A 21,124-nucleotide genomic window follows, 5' to 3' on the forward strand; every position below is an offset into this window, starting at 1 on the left:
TCTTTACCTGGAAATCAACGAAGGTTTTAACACTGAGAAAGGCGCAGAAGTAGCTGAAGCTGGTGGCAATGGAGCTACCAACGGCACGATACTCCAACGGGAACAGTTCACCGACGAGCAACCAGGAAATAGGCGATATCCCCAATGCAAAGGCCACGGTAAAGACGAGCACGCAGAGCAGTGGTATCCAATCGTTCTGTCCCGACGCCATACTGACGTCCGACAGTACACCGCTTTCGGCAATCAGCATCTTGCTCGTTTCGCCATAGTAGACGCAGGATCCAAAACCGGCCAAAGCGAGCGACATAAAGATACTGCTGACGATCAGCAGTGGAATGCGTCCCACCGTGTCGATAAGTAGCCCGGAAAGCATCGAGGCTAGCAACTGCACAAACCCAACTGCGATGGCAGCACCGTGGGGGTTCATACCGGCGAAAGTTTTGCGGAAGATAGTGACGGCGTAGAAATTAAATGAGCTAGCGCCTGTGAAAGAAAACTCAATTGTTAGTATGAAGGCTTTTTAGACGCCTTTTGGGCAAATGCACTTACCGGTGAAACGTTGGAAAATCATCAACCCGCACGTGATGAGGATAGGCTTGACTAGACGGGCGTTACGCAGGACTGACTTGACGTTCGAAACAATCGCCTCGAAGGAGATCATCTCGAGGTAGTACCGAAGTCCTCGGCGATGATTGCCGATCGGTATCGATTGCCCCGTGGCTCCATCTACTGTCACACCGCCGGTACCAACTGTCCCATTTGAGGTACTGATACGATTGAGCAAGTTCATCCGTGTGGTACGCACATTCGAGCGGATAGTGTCCAGTTCCAGTTCTACATTTTTGTGCGGTCCTCGCAACCATTGCAGTGACCTATACAGGGAAAAAGTAACAGTAAAACAAAATTAGCTTCATACCGCAAAGGAATATCTACTACTTGCCATTAATCACTTACCGGTGTGCTTCGTCGTCACAACCTCTTAAGACTAGGAAGCTCGGTGTTTCCGGTATGTAGATCACAGATATGAAGAGCATAATCGGTGCCATCGCGATCAGCATTGCCAACTGCCGCCAGTCAAGGTACGCACCGAGCAAATACGATATGAGCATGCCAAAGTGTCCGGCAATTTTCTGGATGGCACTGAGGAACCCTCGAATGTCGGGCGACGCAATCTCGCTGACGTACACCTGCGCCACGGTTGAGACAATCGCACAACAAAACCCACCGACAAACGCGGTAAAGAACATGGTTTCTACCGATTTCGCGAACATGGTCAGTATCCAGGAGATGGAGAACGGAAGTGACATTAGCGTGAGGACACGCTTCCGTCCGTACTGCATTGCCAGCCCACCGAACATGCCACCAAAAAGGGCCCCGAGCAGGGAAAGGCTGGCGATCCAGCTCACTTGCTGATCGTTCACGGAGAAGTGTGTGTAGTTGCCACGTTTCATATTTTGAAGCTCCTGTAGATTGTCAATGGCGGGACTGGAGTAACCCTTCCCTAGACCGGCCGCTAGAGGTCCCAACGAAACGGCTAGTGCAGCAATTATCTGGGGGGAAAAAATGGAGAAGGGATTAATAAACACAGTGCACTTTCCGTGGCGTCTGGTGCATTATTGTGTGCCGTACTATTATATTTTTCCCAGGAATTACACACTACCCCTTTAGGAATGGCGCTTCGCTCAGCAAAAAAAAAAGAAAACCAGTCTGTCATTATGAAAATGTCCGTGATCAATCAGAGCGTTCGTGGATGAGTCTTTGACATCATTGCTGTCGCAACGCAACACCGAGATGTGGTGATGGAGAAATTGTAATATGCATACACACAGAACGTGGCAGAAGGTATTTGTGGCCCAACAATTCTATTGTTGGAGGTACAGTTATTCGTTGTCAAAAGCGCTGTTAGTGAGGTGATGGTGTGGTAGGTGTGCTGCAGAATACTGCAATTATGTGAAATTGTTTGCCTCATTGCTGGTGCGGCGTTACTCGAACGCGTAGGATGATGGTAATGGGCTGGCGCTCATTATAGAAACGCATGTGTGGGCCATGATGCGGCAGAATCAATAGAAATAATACCCTTTTTGATATCGGACAAAAGAATGACAATGCGTTGGGTATTATGGTTTGTGGAATATTAATTTGCAGGTTTTAAAAAAACCATGGGCAATAGAGCATTAACTATAGAGCATATAGAGCATGTTAAATATAGAGCATACTCTTTTTTAAATTGTTCGATATCCTGTAAATCCTCCTATAAAGAAGTCGAGCAAAAAAGTTTATAACTTTTTAGTATGTTCTCCACTACATACATATTAGAGATGTGCAAAGTGAGTAAGAGTGAGATAGTGAGACGAGGAGTTTTAGCGACTCTTTTTTCACTTTCTCACTCATGAGTCTAAGCATGTAGAGGTGGTGAATCGAGCATTAGGAAATTTTCAATTTTTTTGATTTTTATATTTTTTTTATAATTTTTCATTCTTTTTTTTGTTTTAAACATTTTTTGAGTGAAAAGAAACACATTGCAACCAATTGGCATTAAAATAAATCAATTTAATTTTTTTTGCAAAATTTCCCAAAAAAAACGTAAGGGGTAAGCCTTATGAAATTTTCGAGTGAAAATTTTTTTTTAAATTTTTTTCTGATTTTTCATTCTTTTTTAAATTTAAAGCATTATTTGAGTGAAAAGAAACTTATTGCAACAAATTCGCATTCAAATATATCACATTTAAAAATTTTGCTATATTGCTCAAAACTGAGGAAAATTTTACATTTTCTCAAACGGGGTATGGAACTTGGTTCCTCGAATAACTTCTGGCAGAGACATCTGAGGACATGGCCGTCCAAGAAGAAAATGTAGCCATTGGTGCCATCTATCGACCACAGGTTAAAGATTGGCGATCCGTTGGATACCGACCAACGGATAGAAAATTTTACATTTTCTCAAACAGGGTATGGAACTTGGTTCCTCGAATAACTTCTGGCACAGACATCTGAGGACATGGCCGTCCAAGAAGAAAATGTAGCCATTGATGCCATCTATCGACCACAGGTTAAAGATTGGCGATCCGTTGGATACCGACCGAGTTATAGCCAAAATTTGGTGCAAAAATGAGGAAAATTTTACATTTTCTCAAACAGGGTATGGAACTTGGTTCCTCGAATAACTTCTGGCACAGACATCTGAGGGCATTGCCGTCCAAGAAGAAAATGTAGCCATTGGTGTCATCTATCGACCACAGGTTAAAGATTGGCGATCCGTTGGATACCGACCGAGTTATAGTCAAAACTTGGCGCAAAAATGAGCCTTAGAAAATTTTCAAGATTTTAGATTTTTTTCATTTTTTTCTGATTTTTTATTCTTTTTTTTGTTTTAAACATTATTTGAGTGAAAAGAAACACATTGCAACCAATTGGCATTAAAATAAATCAATTTAAATTTTTTTGCAAAATTTCCCAAAAAAAACGTAAGGGGTAAGCCTTATGAAATTTTCGAGTGAAAAAATTTTTTAAAATTTTTTTCTGATTTTTCATTATTTTTTTAATTTAAAGCATTATTTGAGTGAAAAGAAACTTACTGCAACAAATTTGCATTCAAATATATCACATTTAAAAATTTTGCTCAATTGCTCAAAAATGAGGAAAATTTTACATTTTCTCAAACAGGGTATGGAACTTGGTTCCTCGAATAACTTCTGGCACAGACATTTGAGGGCATGGCCGTCCAAGAAGAAAATGTAGCCATTGGTGCCATCTATCGACCACAGGTTAAAGATTGGCGATCCGTTGGATACCGACCGAGTTATAGGCAAAACTTTGCGCAAAAATGAGGAAATCTTTACATTTTCCCAAACAGGGTATGGAACTTGGTTCCTCGAATAACTTCTGGCACAGACATCTGAGGACATGGCCGTCCAAGAAGAAAATGTAGCCATTGGTGTCATCTATCGACCACAGGTTAAAGATTGGCGATCCGTTGGATACCGACCGAGTTATAGGCAAAACTTGGCGCAAAAATGAGCCTTAGAAAATTTTCAAGATTTTAGATTTTTTTCATTTTTTTCTGATTTTTTATTCTTTTTTTTGTTTTAAACATTATTTGAGTGAAAAGAAACACATTGCAACCAATTGGCATTAAAATAAATCAGTTTAATTTTTTTTGCAAAATTTCCCAAAAAAAACGTAAGGGGTAAGCCTTATGAAATTTTCGAGTGAAAAAATTTTTTAAAATTTTTTTCTGATTTTTTATTCTTTTTTTAATTTAAAGCATTATTTGAGTGAAAAGAAACTTACTGCAACAAATTCGCATTCAAATATATCACATTTAAAAATTTTGCTCAATTGCTCAAAAATGAGGAAAATTTTACATTTTCTCAAACAGGGTATGGAACTTGGTTCCTCGAATAACTTCTGGCACAGACATCTGAGGACATGGCCGTCCAAGAAGAAAATGTAGCCATTGGTGCCATCTATCGACCACAGGTTAAAGATTGGCGATCCGTTGGATACCGACCGAGTTATAGTCAAAACTTTGCGCAAAAATGAGGAAAATTTTACATTTTCTCAAACAGGGTATGGAACTTGGTTCCTCGAATAACTTCTGGCACAGACATCTGAGGACATGGCCGTCCAAGAAGAAAATGTAGCCATTGGTGTCATCTATCGACCACAGGTTAAAGATTGGCGATCCGTTGGATACCGACCGAGTTATAGGCAAAACTTGGTGCAAAAATGAGCCTTAGAAAATTTTCAAGATTTTAGATTTTTTTCATTTTTTTCTGATTTTTTATTCTTTTTTTTGTTTTAAACATTATTTGAGTGAAAAGAAACACATTGCAACCAATTGGCATTAAAATAAATCAGTTTAATTTTTTTTGCAAAATTTCCCAAAAAAAACGTAAGGGGTAAGCCTTATGAAATTTTCGAGTGAAATTTTTTTAAAATTTTTTTCTGATTTTTCATTATTTTTTAATTTAAAGCATTATTTCAGTGAAAAGAAACTTATTGCAACAAATTCGCATTCAAATATATCACATTTAAAAATTTTGCTCAATTGCTCAAAAATGAGGAAAATTTTACATTTTCTCAAACAGGGTATGGAACTTGGTTCCTCGAATAACTTCTGGCACAGACATTTGAGGGCATGGCCGTCCAAGAAAAAAATGTAGCCATTGGTGCCATCTATCGACCACAGGTTAAAGATTGGCGATCCGTTGGATACCGACCGAGTTATAGTCAAAACTTGGCGCAAAAATGAGGAAAATTTTACATTTTCCCAAACAGGGTATGGAACTTGGTTCCTCGAATAACTTCTGGCACAGACATCTGAGGACATGGCCGTCCAAGAAGAAAATGTAGCCATTGGTGTCATCTATCGACCACAGGTTAAAGATTGGCGATCCGTTGGATACCGACCGAGTTATAGTCAAAACTTGGCGCAAAAATGAGCCTTAGAAAATTTTCAAGATTTTAGATTTTTTTCATTTTTTTCTGATTTTTTATTCTTTTTTTTGTTTTAAACATTATTTGAGTGAAAAGAAACACATTGCAACCAATTGGCATTAAAATAAATCAATTTAAATTTTTTTGCAAAATTTCCCAAAAAAAAACGTAAGGGGTAAGCCTTATGAAATTTTCGAGTGAAAAATTTTTTTAAAATTTTTTTCTGATTTTTTATTCTTATTTTAATTTAAAGCATTATTTGAGTGAAAAGAAACTTACTGCAACAAATTCGCATTCAAATATATCACATTTAAAAATTTTGCTATATTGCTCAAAAATGAGGAAAATTTTACATTTTCTCAAACAGGGTATGGAACTTGGTTCCTCGAATAACTTCTGGCACAGACATTTGAGGGCATGGCCGTCCAAGAAGAAAATGTAGTCATTGATGCCATCTATCGACCACAGGTTAAAGATTGGCGATCCGTTGGATACCGGCCGAGTTATAGGCAAAACTTGGTGCAAAAATGAGGAAAATTTTACATTTCCTCAAACAGGGTATGGAACTTGGTTCCTCGAATAACTTCTGGCACAGACATCTGAGGACATGGCCGTCCAAGAAGAAAATGTAGCCATTGGTGCCATCTATCGACCACAGGTTAAAGATTGGCGATCCGTTGGATACCGACCGAGTTATAGGCAAAACTTGGCGCAAAAATGAGCCTTAGAAAATTTTCAAGATTTTAGATTTTTTTCATTTTTTTCTGATTTTTTATTCTTTTTTTTGTTTTAAACATTATTTGAGTGAAAAGAAACACATTGCAACCAATTGGCATTAAAATAAATCAATTTAATTTTTTTTGCAAAATTTCCCAAAAAAATCGTAAGGGGTAAGCCTTATGAAATTTTCGAGTGAAAAAATTTTTTAAAATTTTTTTCTGATATTTTATTCTTTTTTTAATTTAAAGCATTATTTGAGTGAAAAGAAACTTACTGCAACAAATTCGCATTCAAATATATCACATTTAAAAATTTTGCTCAATTGCTCAAAAATGAGGAAAATTTTACATTTTCTCAAACAGGGTATGGAACTTGGTTCCTCGAATAACTTCTGGCACAGACATTTGAGGGCATGGCCGTCCAAGAAGAAAATGTAGCCATTGGTGCCATCTATCGACCACAGGTTAAAGATTGGCGATCCGTTGGATACCGACCGAGTTATAGGCAAAACTTGGTGCAAAAATGAGGAAAATTTTACATTTTCTCAAACAGGGTATGGAACTTGTTTCTTCGAATAACTTCTGGCACATACATCTGAGGACATGGCCGTCAAAGAAGAAAATGTAGCCATTGGTGTCATCTATCGACCACAGGTTAAAGATTGGCGATCCGTTGGATACCGACCGAGTTATAGGCAAAACTTGGTGCAAAAATGAGGAAAATTTTACATTTTCTCAAACAGGGTGTGGAACTTGGTTCCTCGAATAACTTCTGGCACAGACATCTGAGGACATGGCCGTCCAAGAAGAAAATGTAGCCATTGGTGCCATCTATCGACCACAGGTTAAAGATTGGCGATCCGTTGGATACCGACCGAGTTATAGTCAAAACTTGGCGCAAAAATGAGGAAAATTTTACATTTTCCCAAACAGGGTATGGAACTTGGTTCCTCGAATAACTTCTGGCACAGACATCTGAGGACATGGCCGTCCAAGAAGAAAATGTAGCCATTGGTGTCATCTATCGACCACAGGTTAAAGATTGGCGATCCGTTGGATACCGACCGAGTTATAGTCAAAACTTGGCGCAAAAATGAGCCTTAGAAAATTTTCAAGATTTTAGATTTTTTTCATTTTTTTCTGATTTTTTATTCTTTTTTTTGTTTTAAACATTTTTTGAGTGAAAAGAAACACATTGCAACCAATTGGCATTAAAATAAATCAATTTAATTTTTTTTGCAAAATTTCCCAAAAAAAACGTAAGGGGTAAGCCTTATGAAATTTTCGAGTGAAAATTTTTTTTTAAATTTTTTTCTGATTTTTCATTCTTTTTTAAATTTAAAGCATTATTTGAGTGAAAAGAAACTTATTGCAACAAATTCGCATTCAAATATATCACATTTAAAAATTTTGCTATATTGCTCAAAACTGAGGAAAATTTTACATTTTCTCAAACGGGGTATGGAACTTGGTTCCTCGAATAACTTCTGGCAGAGACATCTGAGGACATGGCCGTCCAAGAAGAAAATGTAGCCATTGGTGCCATCTATCGACCACAGGTTAAAGATTGGCGATCCGTTGGATACCGACCAACGGATAGAAAATTTTACATTTTCTCAAACAGGGTATGGAACTTGGTTCCTCGAATAACTTCTGGCACAGACATCTGAGGACATGGCCGTCCAAGAAGAAAATGTAGCCATTGATGCCATCTATCGACCACAGGTTAAAGATTGGCGATCCGTTGGATACCGACCGAGTTATAGCCAAAATTTGGTGCAAAAATGAGGAAAATTTTACATTTTCTCAAACAGGGTATGGAACTTGGTTCCTCGAATAACTTCTGGCACAGACATCTGAGGGCATTGCCGTCCAAGAAGAAAATGTAGCCATTGGTGTCATCTATCGACCACAGGTTAAAGATTGGCGATCCGTTGGATACCGACCGAGTTATAGTCAAAACTTGGCGCAAAAATGAGCCTTAGAAAATTTTCAAGATTTTAGATTTTTTTCATTTTTTTCTGATTTTTTATTCTTTTTTTTGTTTTAAACATTATTTGAGTGAAAAGAAACACATTGCAACCAATTGGCATTAAAATAAATCAATTTAAATTTTTTTGCAAAATTTCCCAAAAAAAACGTAAGGGGTAAGCCTTATGAAATTTTCGAGTGAAAAAATTTTTTAAAATTTTTTTCTGATTTTTCATTATTTTTTTAATTTAAAGCATTATTTGAGTGAAAAGAAACTTACTGCAACAAATTTGCATTCAAATATATCACATTTAAAAATTTTGCTCAATTGCTCAAAAATGAGGAAAATTTTACATTTTCTCAAACAGGGTATGGAACTTGGTTCCTCGAATAACTTCTGGCACAGACATTTGAGGGCATGGCCGTCCAAGAAGAAAATGTAGCCATTGGTGCCATCTATCGACCACAGGTTAAAGATTGGCGATCCGTTGGATACCGACCGAGTTATAGGCAAAACTTTGCGCAAAAATGAGGAAATCTTTACATTTTCCCAAACAGGGTATGGAACTTGGTTCCTCGAATAACTTCTGGCACAGACATCTGAGGACATGGCCGTCCAAGAAGAAAATGTAGCCATTGGTGTCATCTATCGACCACAGGTTAAAGATTGGCGATCCGTTGGATACCGACCGAGTTATAGGCAAAACTTGGCGCAAAAATGAGCCTTAGAAAATTTTCAAGATTTTAGATTTTTTTCATTTTTTTCTGATTTTTTATTCTTTTTTTTGTTTTAAACATTATTTGAGTGAAAAGAAACACATTGCAACCAATTGGCATTAAAATAAATCAGTTTAATTTTTTTTGCAAAATTTCCCAAAAAAAACGTAAGGGGTAAGCCTTATGAAATTTTCGAGTGAAAAAATTTTTTAAAATTTTTTTCTGATTTTTTATTCTTTTTTTAATTTAAAGCATTATTTGAGTGAAAAGAAACTTACTGCAACAAATTCGCATTCAAATATATCACATTTAAAAATTTTGCTCAATTGCTCAAAAATGAGGAAAATTTTACATTTTCTCAAACAGGGTATGGAACTTGGTTCCTCGAATAACTTCTGGCACAGACATCTGAGGACATGGCCGTCCAAGAAGAAAATGTAGCCATTGGTGCCATCTATCGACCACAGGTTAAAGATTGGCGATCCGTTGGATACCGACCGAGTTATAGTCAAAACTTTGCGCAAAAATGAGGAAAATTTTACATTTTCTCAAACAGGGTATGGAACTTGGTTCCTCGAATAACTTCTGGCACAGACATCTGAGGACATGGCCGTCCAAGAAGAAAATGTAGCCATTGGTGTCATCTATCGACCACAGGTTAAAGATTGGCGATCCGTTGGATACCGACCGAGTTATAGGCAAAACTTGGTGCAAAAATGAGCCTTAGAAAATTTTCAAGATTTTAGATTTTTTTCATTTTTTTCTGATTTTTTATTCTTTTTTTTGTTTTAAACATTATTTGAGTGAAAAGAAACACATTGCAACCAATTGGCATTAAAATAAATCAGTTTAATTTTTTTTGCAAAATTTCCCAAAAAAAACGTAAGGGGTAAGCCTTATGAAATTTTCGAGTGAAATTTTTTTAAAATTTTTTTCTGATTTTTCATTATTTTTTAATTTAAAGCATTATTTCAGTGAAAAGAAACTTATTGCAACAAATTCGCATTCAAATATATCACATTTAAAAATTTTGCTCAATTGCTCAAAAATGAGGAAAATTTTACATTTTCTCAAACAGGGTATGGAACTTGGTTCCTCGAATAACTTCTGGCACAGACATTTGAGGGCATGGCCGTCCAAGAAAAAAATGTAGCCATTGGTGCCATCTATCGACCACAGGTTAAAGATTGGCGATCCGTTGGATACCGACCGAGTTATAGTCAAAACTTGGCGCAAAAATGAGGAAAATTTTACATTTTCCCAAACAGGGTATGGAACTTGGTTCCTCGAATAACTTCTGGCACAGACATCTGAGGACATGGCCGTCCAAGAAGAAAATGTAGCCATTGGTGTCATCTATCGACCACAGGTTAAAGATTGGCGATCCGTTGGATACCGACCGAGTTATAGTCAAAACTTGGCGCAAAAATGAGCCTTAGAAAATTTTCAAGATTTTAGATTTTTTTCATTTTTTTCTGATTTTTTATTCTTTTTTTTGTTTTAAACATTATTTGAGTGAAAAGAAACACATTGCAACCAATTGGCATTAAAATAAATCAATTTAAATTTTTTTGCAAAATTTCCCAAAAAAAAACGTAAGGGGTAAGCCTTATGAAATTTTCGAGTGAAAAAATTTTTTAAAATTTTTTTCTGATTTTTTATTCTTATTTTAATTTAAAGCATTATTTGAGTGAAAAGAAACTTACTGCAACAAATTCGCATTCAAATATATCACATTTAAAAATTTTGCTATATTGCTCAAAAATGAGGAAAATTTTACATTTTCTCAAACAGGGTATGGAACTTGGTTCCTCGAATAACTTCTGGCACAGACATTTGAGGGCATGGCCGTCCAAGAAGAAAATGTAGTCATTGATGCCATCTATCGACCACAGGTTAAAGATTGGCGATCCGTTGGATACCGGCCGAGTTATAGGCAAAACTTGGTGCAAAAATGAGGAAAATTTTACATTTCCTCAAACAGGGTATGGAACTTGGTTCCTCGAATAACTTCTGGCACAGACATCTGAGGACATGGCCGTCCAAGAAGAAAATGTAGCCATTGGTGCCATCTATCGACCACAGGTTAAAGATTGGCGATCCGTTGGATACCGACCGAGTTATAGGCAAAACTTGGCGCAAAAATGAGCCTTAGAAAATTTTCAAGATTTTAGATTTTTTTCATTTTTTTCTGATTTTTTATTCTTTTTTTTGTTTTAAACATTATTTGAGTGAAAAGAAACACATTGCAACCAATTGGCATTAAAATAAATCAATTTAATTTTTTTTGCAAAATTTCCCAAAAAAATCGTAAGGGGTAAGCCTTATGAAATTTTCGAGTGAAAAAATTTTTTAAAATTTTTTTCTGATATTTTATTCTTTTTTTAATTTAAAGCATTATTTGAGTGAAAAGAAACTTACTGCAACAAATTCGCATTCAAATATATCACATTTAAAAATTTTGCTCAATTGCTCAAAAATGAGGAAAATTTTACATTTTCTCAAACAGGGTATGGAACTTGGTTCCTCGAATAACTTCTGGCACAGACATTTGAGGGCATGGCCGTCCAAGAAGAAAATGTAGCCATTGGTGCCATCTATCGACCACAGGTTAAAGATTGGCGATCCGTTGGATACCGACCGAGTTATAGGCAAAACTTGGTGCAAAAATGAGGAAAATTTTACATTTTCTCAAACAGGGTATGGAACTTGTTTCTTCGAATAACTTCTGGCACATACATCTGAGGACATGGCCGTCAAAGAAGAAAATGTAGCCATTGGTGTCATCTATCGACCACAGGTTAAAGATTGGCGATCCGTTGGATACCGACCGAGTTATAGGCAAAACTTGGTGCAAAAATGAGGAAAATTTTACATTTTCTCAAACAGGGTGTGGAACTTGGTTCCTCGAATAACTTCTGGCACAGACATCTGAGGACATGGCCGTCCAAGAAGAAAATGTAGCCATTGGTGCCATCTATCGACCACAGGTTAAAGATTGGCGATCCGTTGGATACCGACCGAGTTATAGTCAAAACTTGGCGCAAAAATGAGGAAAATTTTACATTTTCCCAAACAGGGTATGGTACTTGGTTCCTCGAATAACTTCTGGCACAGACATCTGAGGACATGGCCGTCCAAGAAGAAAATGTAGCCATTGGTGTCATCCATCGACCACAGGTTAAAGACTGGCGATCCGTTGGATACCGACCGAGTTATAGTCAAAACTTGGCGCAAAAATGAGGAAAATTTTACATTTTCTCAAACAGGGTATGGAACTTGGTTCTTCGAATAACTTCTGGCACAGACATCTGAGGACATGGCCGTCCAAGAAGAAAATGTAGCCATTGGTGTCATCTATCGACCACAGGTTAAAGATTGGCGATCCGTTGGATACCGACCGAGTTATAGGCAAAACTTGGTGCAAAAATGAGGAAAATTTTACATTTTCTCAAACAGGGTATGGAACTTGTTTCTTCGAATAACTTCTGGCACAGACATCTGAGGGCATGGCCGTCCAAGAAGAAAATGTAGCCATTGGTGTCATCTATCGACCACAGGTTAAAGATTGGCGATCCGTTGGATACCGACCGAGTTATAGGCAAAACTTGGTGCAAAAATGAGGAAAATTTTACATTTCCTCAAACAGGGTATGGAACTTGGTTCCTCGAATAACTTCTGGCACAGACATCTGAGGACATGGCCGTCCAAGAAGAAAATGTAGCCATTGGTGCCATCTATCGACCACAGGTTAAAGATTGGCGATCCGTTGGATACCGACCGAGTTATAGTCAAAACTTGGCGCAAAAATGAGCCTTAGAAAATTTTCAAGATTTTAGATTTTTTTCATTTTTTTCTGATTTTTTATTCTTTTTTTTGTTTTAAACATTATTTGAGTGAAAAGAAACACATTGCAACCAATTGGCATTAAAATAAATCAGTTTAATTTTTTTTGCAAAATTTCCCAAAAAAAAACGTAAGGGGTAAGCCTTATGAAATTTTCGAGTGAAAATTTTTTTTAAAATTTTTTTCTGATTTTTCATTATTTTTTTAATTTAAAGCATTATTTGAGTGAAAAGAAACTTATTGCAACAAATTCGCATTCAAATATATCACATTTAAAAATTTTGCTCAATTGCTCAAAAATGAGGAAAATTTTACATTTCCTCAAACAGGGTATGGAACTTGGCTAACAGATAACTCAGATAAAATTTTTTTTTTAATTTTTTTCTGATTTTTTATCCTTTTTTTGATTTAAAGCATGATTTGAGTGAAAAGAAACTTATTTCAACCAATTTGCATTAAAATAATTCAATTGATAAAATTTTGCCGACTTATTCACTCTGAGTTGACTCACTAGAAAGTGTTGTTATTCTCGTCTCTAGTACATATGCGAGATTATTTTTAATTTCTTATTGAATAGGAGAAAAAACAGAACCGAAAAACCCGTTAGGTCTGTTTTGCACATTCCAATCCATTACAGCATCGATCATCGGTCACATCTGGATGGGAGCGTGGGCCGATACAGCATACGCGAACGCAACGAATCTAAATTACAGTCAATTATGAAAAGTACACAATTTGCTTTTAATTGGAAAACAGATTTTCTCCTGCGCCGGGTGTGAAACAACATGCACTTTTCAACACCCTCGAACCGGTTGGAACCCGATGCAACTGATCGTTGCGTTTGATCAGACGTTGTCGCCGATAAAGCCAAAGACGACATTGATCTATGCTGCAGCGTACTGTCTGTGGACATGTTGAATCGCCATCGACATGTTTTGGTTAACTTTATCGTAGAATAGATAAAACCAATGGACTTACTACAGAGAGTTGGCGTGTGCAACTGGTTTGTAAAGCTAAACATGCAAATACATATGTACATTTGGAACACTGTTGCAAGAGAAGGAAATATCGTTTTTTTGTTCGGAATTGCATTGAAGCGAATTTTCTTTACGATAGGTATATTTAACGATGCACCGGGTACAGTACTGGATATTATGCCGGTAATTCAGTGTGGATTTAGTGTCATTTTGCATGTGTTCAGTAGCTTCGACCATCACGATTGCTTTTACGGTGGCGTTACTAACTCGTTTTTGTACGCAGCTTAAAGAAGCCTAATACGAAGGTTGTCTGGCGTTACAGCTTGCTCCCTTGTCTGGTATCTTGAACATCTTCATAAAACTATAATGTTTAAGGTTGGCTAATAATAACTTAATTTATACTTTTTTCCCATAAAACTGGTGGGAATAAAAATTATAGCTACGATTTCCTCAACGTCAGCAGCTTACCGGTACGAAGTGAGCCCGATTTACGAGATTCTAAGAATCATTCCATCGAAGGCCGGCCACCTGACCGGAACCTTCTCACAGGAATGCCTGACATTGCTGGCCTTCTCTCGTACGGCTGGGAACATTCCGCGCCAACCATCAAAAGCCGACGATCGTCGTTCGGTTCAATCTCGCAATGAGAGAATTAGCAAGCAATGCACTCGGCGGCTATTCTACTCGCCTAGACAAGTTGCTGCACGTACCATTGCATTCCGTGAGTCGTAGCTGGCTTAAAACTGTACGACATAACCGAAGCGCAAGCTGTCAGTCGTCATAGATATCGTGCGACCGGACCAAATGACAAAGTCGTCTGTGGTGTCGTTGGTCGAGGAAACACAGAAACACATGCACACGTGAGGCTCGATATGGAACCTCCATTAAATATTAATTAGCTTTTCATAACCAGCGCTTAGTGTTTGCAGGGTGGTAAATTTAACTGTCCTCTAACCGGAGGCGCCTTCATCGTGTACATGTTCTGTCTGATACCTGATTCGTCCTACACGGCATCCCCCCTCAATCGAGTTGAACGTACATTGGCTTCGGCATTAATTAAGCACCACATCTCAATCCACCACTATAAGCCGGTGCCACATTACTACTAGAAGAGGACAAAATTGAATCTAGTATAGACACTGGAGAAAGGCGATGAAACAACACCACCAGTGGTCCTAACGGCCACTGGATACGTGGCCAACACCTGCCTCTGTTGACGGCGGGTCGAGATAGGGTGAGATTGCATAAATTATATGTTTGGAATTTTATGGACCACGGTCAACACCAACGAATGTTCTTTTGGGCTGTGCTGGAAATCAAACGCCGAGCTCCAGTTCCCAAGATAACTTCTAGGTGGTTTTGTTATTCACCATCATTGGCATTTGGCAAGCGTTTTCTTTTACGAATTTCATGGGGTTAGGGTCATTCCACACCGTACTGAATGGAGGTGAAACTTTTCGACCCTGCTTCTTCGTCTATCGGCTTGGTGCAATAAATTATCGTTGGGCTATTACTGTGCAGGAATCCGTGATACCGATTCCGGTAGTTAGATTTAGATACCTCTAGGTTAGGCTTATCTGCTACCATCTGCTGAGCATACGGCATTGATGCTATCGCGCGTTGGTGCGCATCCTAATCCCTGTCAGATGCTTAAGTTTTACAAGAAATTGGAAACTTTATACGACTGTCTATGGAACCCAAATATCTGCGGGTGGTAACACTACGGAATGTATAAGATGGCATTAAACAGGTTTTTTGTCGCAACACAAACAAACAAAAAACATAAACACTCGTTTTAATCCGTGCAAAACTTTCAACTTTGGTTTGCTAATCCAGCATTATCTAAGATTGTCCCCTTTTTCGATCACACTCAGCAAAAGAGCACCAATCGATTGCTGTTTGCGGTTCAATTTATGACCCAAGTTAACTGGTTAGGTGTGCTGATTTGTTAGCTACCCAATCCGCTAGTCATCGAACCGCGGTTGGCACTCTTGGCTCTGGTAAAATGCGTGATTTGAATTCAATTACGCGGAACTCAGCAGTGGAGCAGTCAGCAAAAAGTAGCATTAACTATGGAAGGAAGTGACACTTTTATGATGATTGGCAATTGCAAACACGTTTCCGAGAATATGCCACTCTCGCTGTGGTGGATGATTGGTCCTTCGAATTGTATCTCAAGCCCGTGGGCCCAGGAGATGTTATAGAGTATCAAGGATATCGGAGATAATGTTGGAGGAGGTTCTCTCAATGAGTGAGAAGTACACAAAGTTGGACATGGCATGGTTGTTCAGTGTTCATATTGCACAAGGAAAAAAAGCCTTAGTTTATTGGCCATAATCGTATGCCTGTGATTCGGTCAGTTAGCGATAGCGAATGGGAGTTAACGTGCCTTCCTTAAGTGGAAATGACGATAATGTTTTGTACCGCAATGTACGCCAGAAATCGACTCACCTGTGTAAAATGATGTCCCTGCGTCAGTACACTGAATGCACCGGAACCCTTCGATCCGACACCGGAAGTGGCATCACCCCGGCGCTGATCGTACGGCAATTGACCGGGATGTAAGATAGCACCTGGACCGGTTCCATCGCCTCCCATCAGCTGACTGTGCTCGATGATGATTTCTTCGCGCTGCATCTTGCCTACAAGTTCCTCCTGCTGGGCTAGTAACTGCTTTTCCGAAAGTATCACACCCGGTTCACCGGGGTTGGTTTGGTTGTGCTGTTGCCGACCGGACTGCTTGTTACAGTTGACCGTAGTACCGTTCGGTTTCGTCTGATTGGACTTCGGGTACGGATGTTCCCGGTGATTGTGGTGCTTTGACCGTGCGGTATCGCTGGTCGAAGTGGCACGGTTTGTCGATGCGGGTGCGGGATGTTCCTCGTACGGAGGAACCGCAACTCGTGGCCCAAGATCCGGATGGAGCGGTGGAGAGATGAGAATGTTGTACTGATTTTTCGTAAAGTTTAGGCTATAGTTCACGTTGTAGCTCTGGTCGACGGAGCTGTTGGTGTTTTTGACACCGTGTGAAGTACGGTAAGGGTCACGAGCGTTATTATACTGCTCATACTGCTTCAGGTCGTAAATTAGTGGATGTGGTCTGTGGGTGGATGGTGGCAGCGGATGATGGTAGTTCCCACTTGTGGTGATGTTATTCTTTAGAATACCACCAACGGGGCCACGAACGCGGTCCGGTTCGCTGTACCCACCGTACAGAGCGACCCGGTTTCGTTCGCTCCGGTAGTCGCAGTTGTTCAGTCGTTCGCTCACTGACCTGGTCGTTGGGTCATGTAGCGATCGGGCGTGTTGCGCTCCGGGTGCTCTGTATGGCCGTGCCGGTAACGGCTGGTGGTAGGAGTGATGATAGTCGGCGTAGTAACCCGTTTGTGAGGAAGGGTTCGAACCGGGATCGAAGCGTAGCAGATTGTGCCCGTACCGATTGCTGGTGGCCAAAGACGCACTGTCGTACGTACCGAGTACAGGTTCGTTGTTGTGGCCGTGCTGCTGCGGGTAGTGATCTACCGGTTTCGGCAGGTGCGGTAGTTGATCGTGTGGCTGCAGGTGCGATATCTATGAAATTAAAGCAAAAGAAATGGAAAACCGCATAAGATTGGTAGTTTGGTTGCAGGGAAAAGCAAATAGTAGGAAGTAGAGAAACAGAATCCAGAGTGAAAACTTCACATTATACAACTCTGCTACACCGCAAAGCACTTAGGATAGTGACATTCACTATCCACGTTTTCCCAGCCATCGGTTGAGATAATTTTAGTCGCCCAAAGTCACCTCTGGAAATCGCAATCCACAATGATTAGCCATGCTGGATCACTAAGCTATTTCAACCTCCCAGACACATAAATTTCGAAATGCAAATGTTGGGAATGGGCAGGGGCTGGTGTTTTGTCTTATCTGTCACCAGCTTGCAGGGAAGGGTCAAAGACCGTACAATGCAATAGTTCATGACCCACAGGAAAGACAAATTATGTATTAACTTATCAAACGACTTGATGGATTTAAACGCCACGTAAGGTTTCACTCACCATCCGCCGACGCTACCCCAAACTGTAAGATGGTGGATTTACAGTTAAAATGACGGATTTGAGGCGGGCAGCTTTTAAAAGTAGGTCACCGGTTACTGTGGTCATTCGAAGCGAACATTCCAAACGAGACAACTTTGAAGGATTAAAATTACCCGCTGCAGACATGAATGTGTACTGCGAGTTCTGTTTTGGGTTCGTGCCCTTTCGCATGTCCTTTCTCAAGCCAGAACCGTATGATAAACAGTAGCGACCACAACAGACAATGTACGATGCAATAAAGTGTGTGATAAATTTCGATTGCAACTGCAAACCGAAACATCCCTCGGGTTTCATGTACATCGGTGCCGGGCAAAGTGAGACAGCATGGAACATTGCCGGTCGTGATCATGAATGGTCACCTTTTACGACGGTGGTCTGTTGTCTATTGTCCATCCCCCCAACAAACAACCCTTGTTGAATCGCTACGATAGGGGTAATGTAACATCAGCCGTCGGCTCCCTGCCGCGTTATGTCCTGGAGGAACGTTGGACTGTCAAACTGCACCCGACACATGAACATGTCTTTCATGGTGTGATTTATGCTCGAATGGTTTCTCCAAAAGCGTCAAGTGTTTTGTTGGAGCTACATGGACCTGTGCTCCGTGCGGTAAGATGCCACCGGGGACGAGGGCTTTCGAAGAATCGTATCGCAAACAAATCGTCCCTCTAGTGACAAGTGTGCTTTAATCAATTGTGCTTACCGTCCAGTGCAGCTCAGCGTTGCAATCTGCTGTGAAATTGGATACGAACGAACAAGCGACGGTTTTATTGGACACTACCGGAAAATATGACTCTCCAAGGGGGTGTTCGTAGGGTTAGAGAAGATATCATTTGGAATCGCTTCATTTCGAACAATTTTATGATGATGATGATGATGAGAAGGATGATGGGTATAATCTTATTATCATCCTCTTTTGGAGAGTCATAATTTGGATTGAATTGCAGGTTTTTTTTATTTCTTTTCCACCAAATTGAATTGCATTTGGAATGGGTTTACCCCAACTGGAAAACAAAATAAAAAAAAATCAATATAGTAACTAAATAAAGTAGGTTAGTGAATTAAACCTCATTGCGTGGTCCTGTGCGAATCTAATCGCAGAACAAAGCTTATAAAAAATGTTTTACAAAAGTGTATCTTGTTAAATATTTGCCCAGTATATTTCCCAGAGTCATATGTCTCAACGTTGGTATGAGAAACAAAAATTAAGCGACCCAATCATAAGAAACAGCGGCGATTTAGTGCAGCAGCGCAAAAGCAGCAAACCAATTGAAACGAATTAAATCGTTTGCGAAAAGAACTAACAAGGGGGTATTGCACCATAGCAAAGTTATTGTGATGTCTTCTTTGGAGTTCGAAAGCGAATGGAAGGAATTATGGGTGGTTTAACATGTCTGTTTGAGGGTAGAAACGTTCCAGTCGATTGCTGTCACTGTGTGAACTGTTTAAGGGAATTAAGAGGGAATTATTTATTGAATTAAGATGGTACGATTCGGTGTAGACGCTTTATATAATGTATTTTTTAATTTCACTGTAACAAATATTTCTCTTTCTCTTCTTAGACAGTGTCCAAGGTCATGCACACCATATCTTCCTTACTAGACTACGATACTAGATACCATAGTCAGTACTTACTGCGGGGGAACGGTCCAGATGGGATTTGATACCCGGTCCTGTCGTGTTTAACCGTCCCCTTAACAAATTCATGTATTAATTGAGTTGTTCTTTACTTTTGCCTTAATTATAGATGTCCACCTAGTTATAGCAGTTGTTGCCATTGCTAAAGAATGCGAAACATATCTTGCGTATCGCATTACACAACGTTTTCATTTCTAGAAGCGACTGACGCAAATGTACAACAAAAATGCAGTCATAGCACGTAGTCATAGACATCTCTACCTTTGTGTTGATAAGTCTTGCTTTCGCTCAACATAAAGTTTAACACAAATTCCCAAAGAAAAACACAGCGCACGCTTGCACGCCATTTCGATAGGATGACAGCCACAAGCGTGATCAATGAACATGTTCCACATCAAATGAATCTACAACTCCCATATATGTCCAACAAAAAAAAAACACACACACACACAACCCACCAGCAAACCTTCCTATGTGGTGACGATGCATCGAATAGGAAATTAAAATGATATGCATAAAACCACATGCACCCATCCCATCCGGGGCTGGTGGGATGGGGACAATTCGTTTGTTCCCTACATTCCACCCGTCTCGTGTGGGGCGTTTTATGGCGTCCACTTTATTGTGATGTGTGTGCGCCGAAAACGGCACACCTTTTCCAACATTTGGTGGAACCCCAGAAAATGAAGACCACGATTGATCTCGGTGCGGTATGTTTGCATTTTTCGATGGGGCTTTTATGCTTGGTAGGGCGAGGGCTATAATTTTGACAAGTTTGTCCCTGTATTCAACCCGTCTCTTTTTTTTCGGGGTGAGTTATTAATATTGTACATGGTGGATGGCATAGTGATCCATGACGGGTTCGACTGGTTTAAGAAGACAAATTTAGAATTGTGGAGGCCGTTTTTCCGTTCCCGACTTCCCCAACAAATGGTGGGATGCGACAGGGAAGGTGTTTGCTGTTGGCGTGGAGTTTTCGGGCTTGGAGCCAACCGCCGTGTGTATAGGTACAATCTTTATGCCCATCTAGGAAAGAATTTTTGTTTAATCAAAGTGACTTATTTATGGTGCTATCTGCCAGCATCGAACACAAGCCGGCTTTTCCACTTTGTGTGCGGTGTTGTGTGACCTTCGGTTCATTTTCGTTGTTCAAAACTCCAAAAAAGGCCCATCGAAGAAGAAGATGTAGGACAGCTCTGTTCGGGAGCGCTTCGGAATTAGTAATTTATTTGTTCCGTTGAATTGGGTGGTTTTATGCATAGCTTAAATTAACTAAAAAAATACATTCAAACCCCAGCACAGGTGTGTTAAAGAAAACGAGAACACGTTCGTGTCTTCCCATCGTTTTGTACATGCACATCGAATCGGAACGACAACTTAAATCGAATTTGGTGTGTTGATATGTTTCGATTTTGGGCCGAAGCACAGGGCAGCTCGGTTCAGCATGAGAAATCGATTTCCAATTTGTTTGTACGTTTCCGACGCACAAATACGCTGCACGATTGTTTTCAAATGCCGCATAGAGAGAAGGGCTATAATTTAGACATTATGAAATTGGGTTTGAAATATTGTCGCATTCGTGTTCGATTTTTTGGGCAGTATCGCTAATTTATGCACACGCAGATGATTGCCTGAACGCGTGACATGAAGCGGTGCCGACAAGCCTTTCGCAATCGTGCACTGCTTGAAATAATTATTTTCCTGCATACGAATCGTTTGATTGTACCAATTGAATTTGAATTAT

The 21,124-nt window shown here is 39.6% G+C and overlaps 1 protein-coding gene and 1 long non-coding RNA gene across 11 annotated transcripts in view; one reads left to right on the top strand and one right to left on the bottom strand.

Annotated features, from left to right (window-relative positions):
- LOC125763387 (uncharacterized) overlaps positions 1–21,124 on the bottom strand; it is a 98,864-nt gene that overhangs the window by 5,921 nt on the left and 71,819 nt on the right. For all 8 annotated transcript variants that reach the window (XR_007418344.1, XR_007418343.1, XM_049426535.1 and 5 more), the window contains 4 exons: positions 16,121–17,239; positions 955–1,550; positions 550–872; positions 8–483 (listed from right to left, as the gene is read on the bottom strand). Coding sequence is in view for 6 of the 8 variants with exons in the window: in XM_049426535.1 (XP_049282492.1) it covers positions 8–483; positions 550–872; positions 955–1,550; positions 16,121–17,239 (2,514 nt within the window). In the remaining 2 variants the exon portion in view is untranslated. The remainder of the gene's footprint in view (positions 1–7; positions 484–549; positions 873–954; positions 1,551–16,120; positions 17,240–21,124) is intronic.
- LOC125763634 (uncharacterized) lies at positions 2,930–12,526 on the top strand. 3 transcript variants are annotated; one of them, XR_007418367.1, is made up of 3 exons: positions 2,930–3,049; positions 5,908–6,622; positions 10,742–11,409. It is a non-coding gene; the product is annotated as an uncharacterized LOC125763634 (long non-coding RNA). The 3 variants fall into 3 exon arrangements; XR_007418366.1 differs by lacking the exon at positions 2,930–3,049 and adding an exon at positions 3,142–3,764; XR_007418368.1 differs by lacking the exon at positions 2,930–3,049 and adding an exon at positions 12,407–12,526 and having other exon boundaries at positions 5,467–6,622; positions 10,742–11,456.

Source organism: Anopheles funestus, chromosome 2RL (assembly GCF_943734845.2).
Source record: "Anopheles funestus chromosome 2RL, idAnoFuneDA-416_04, whole genome shotgun sequence".
In the NCBI taxonomy this organism is placed as follows: domain Eukaryota; kingdom Metazoa; phylum Arthropoda; class Insecta; order Diptera; family Culicidae; genus Anopheles; species Anopheles funestus.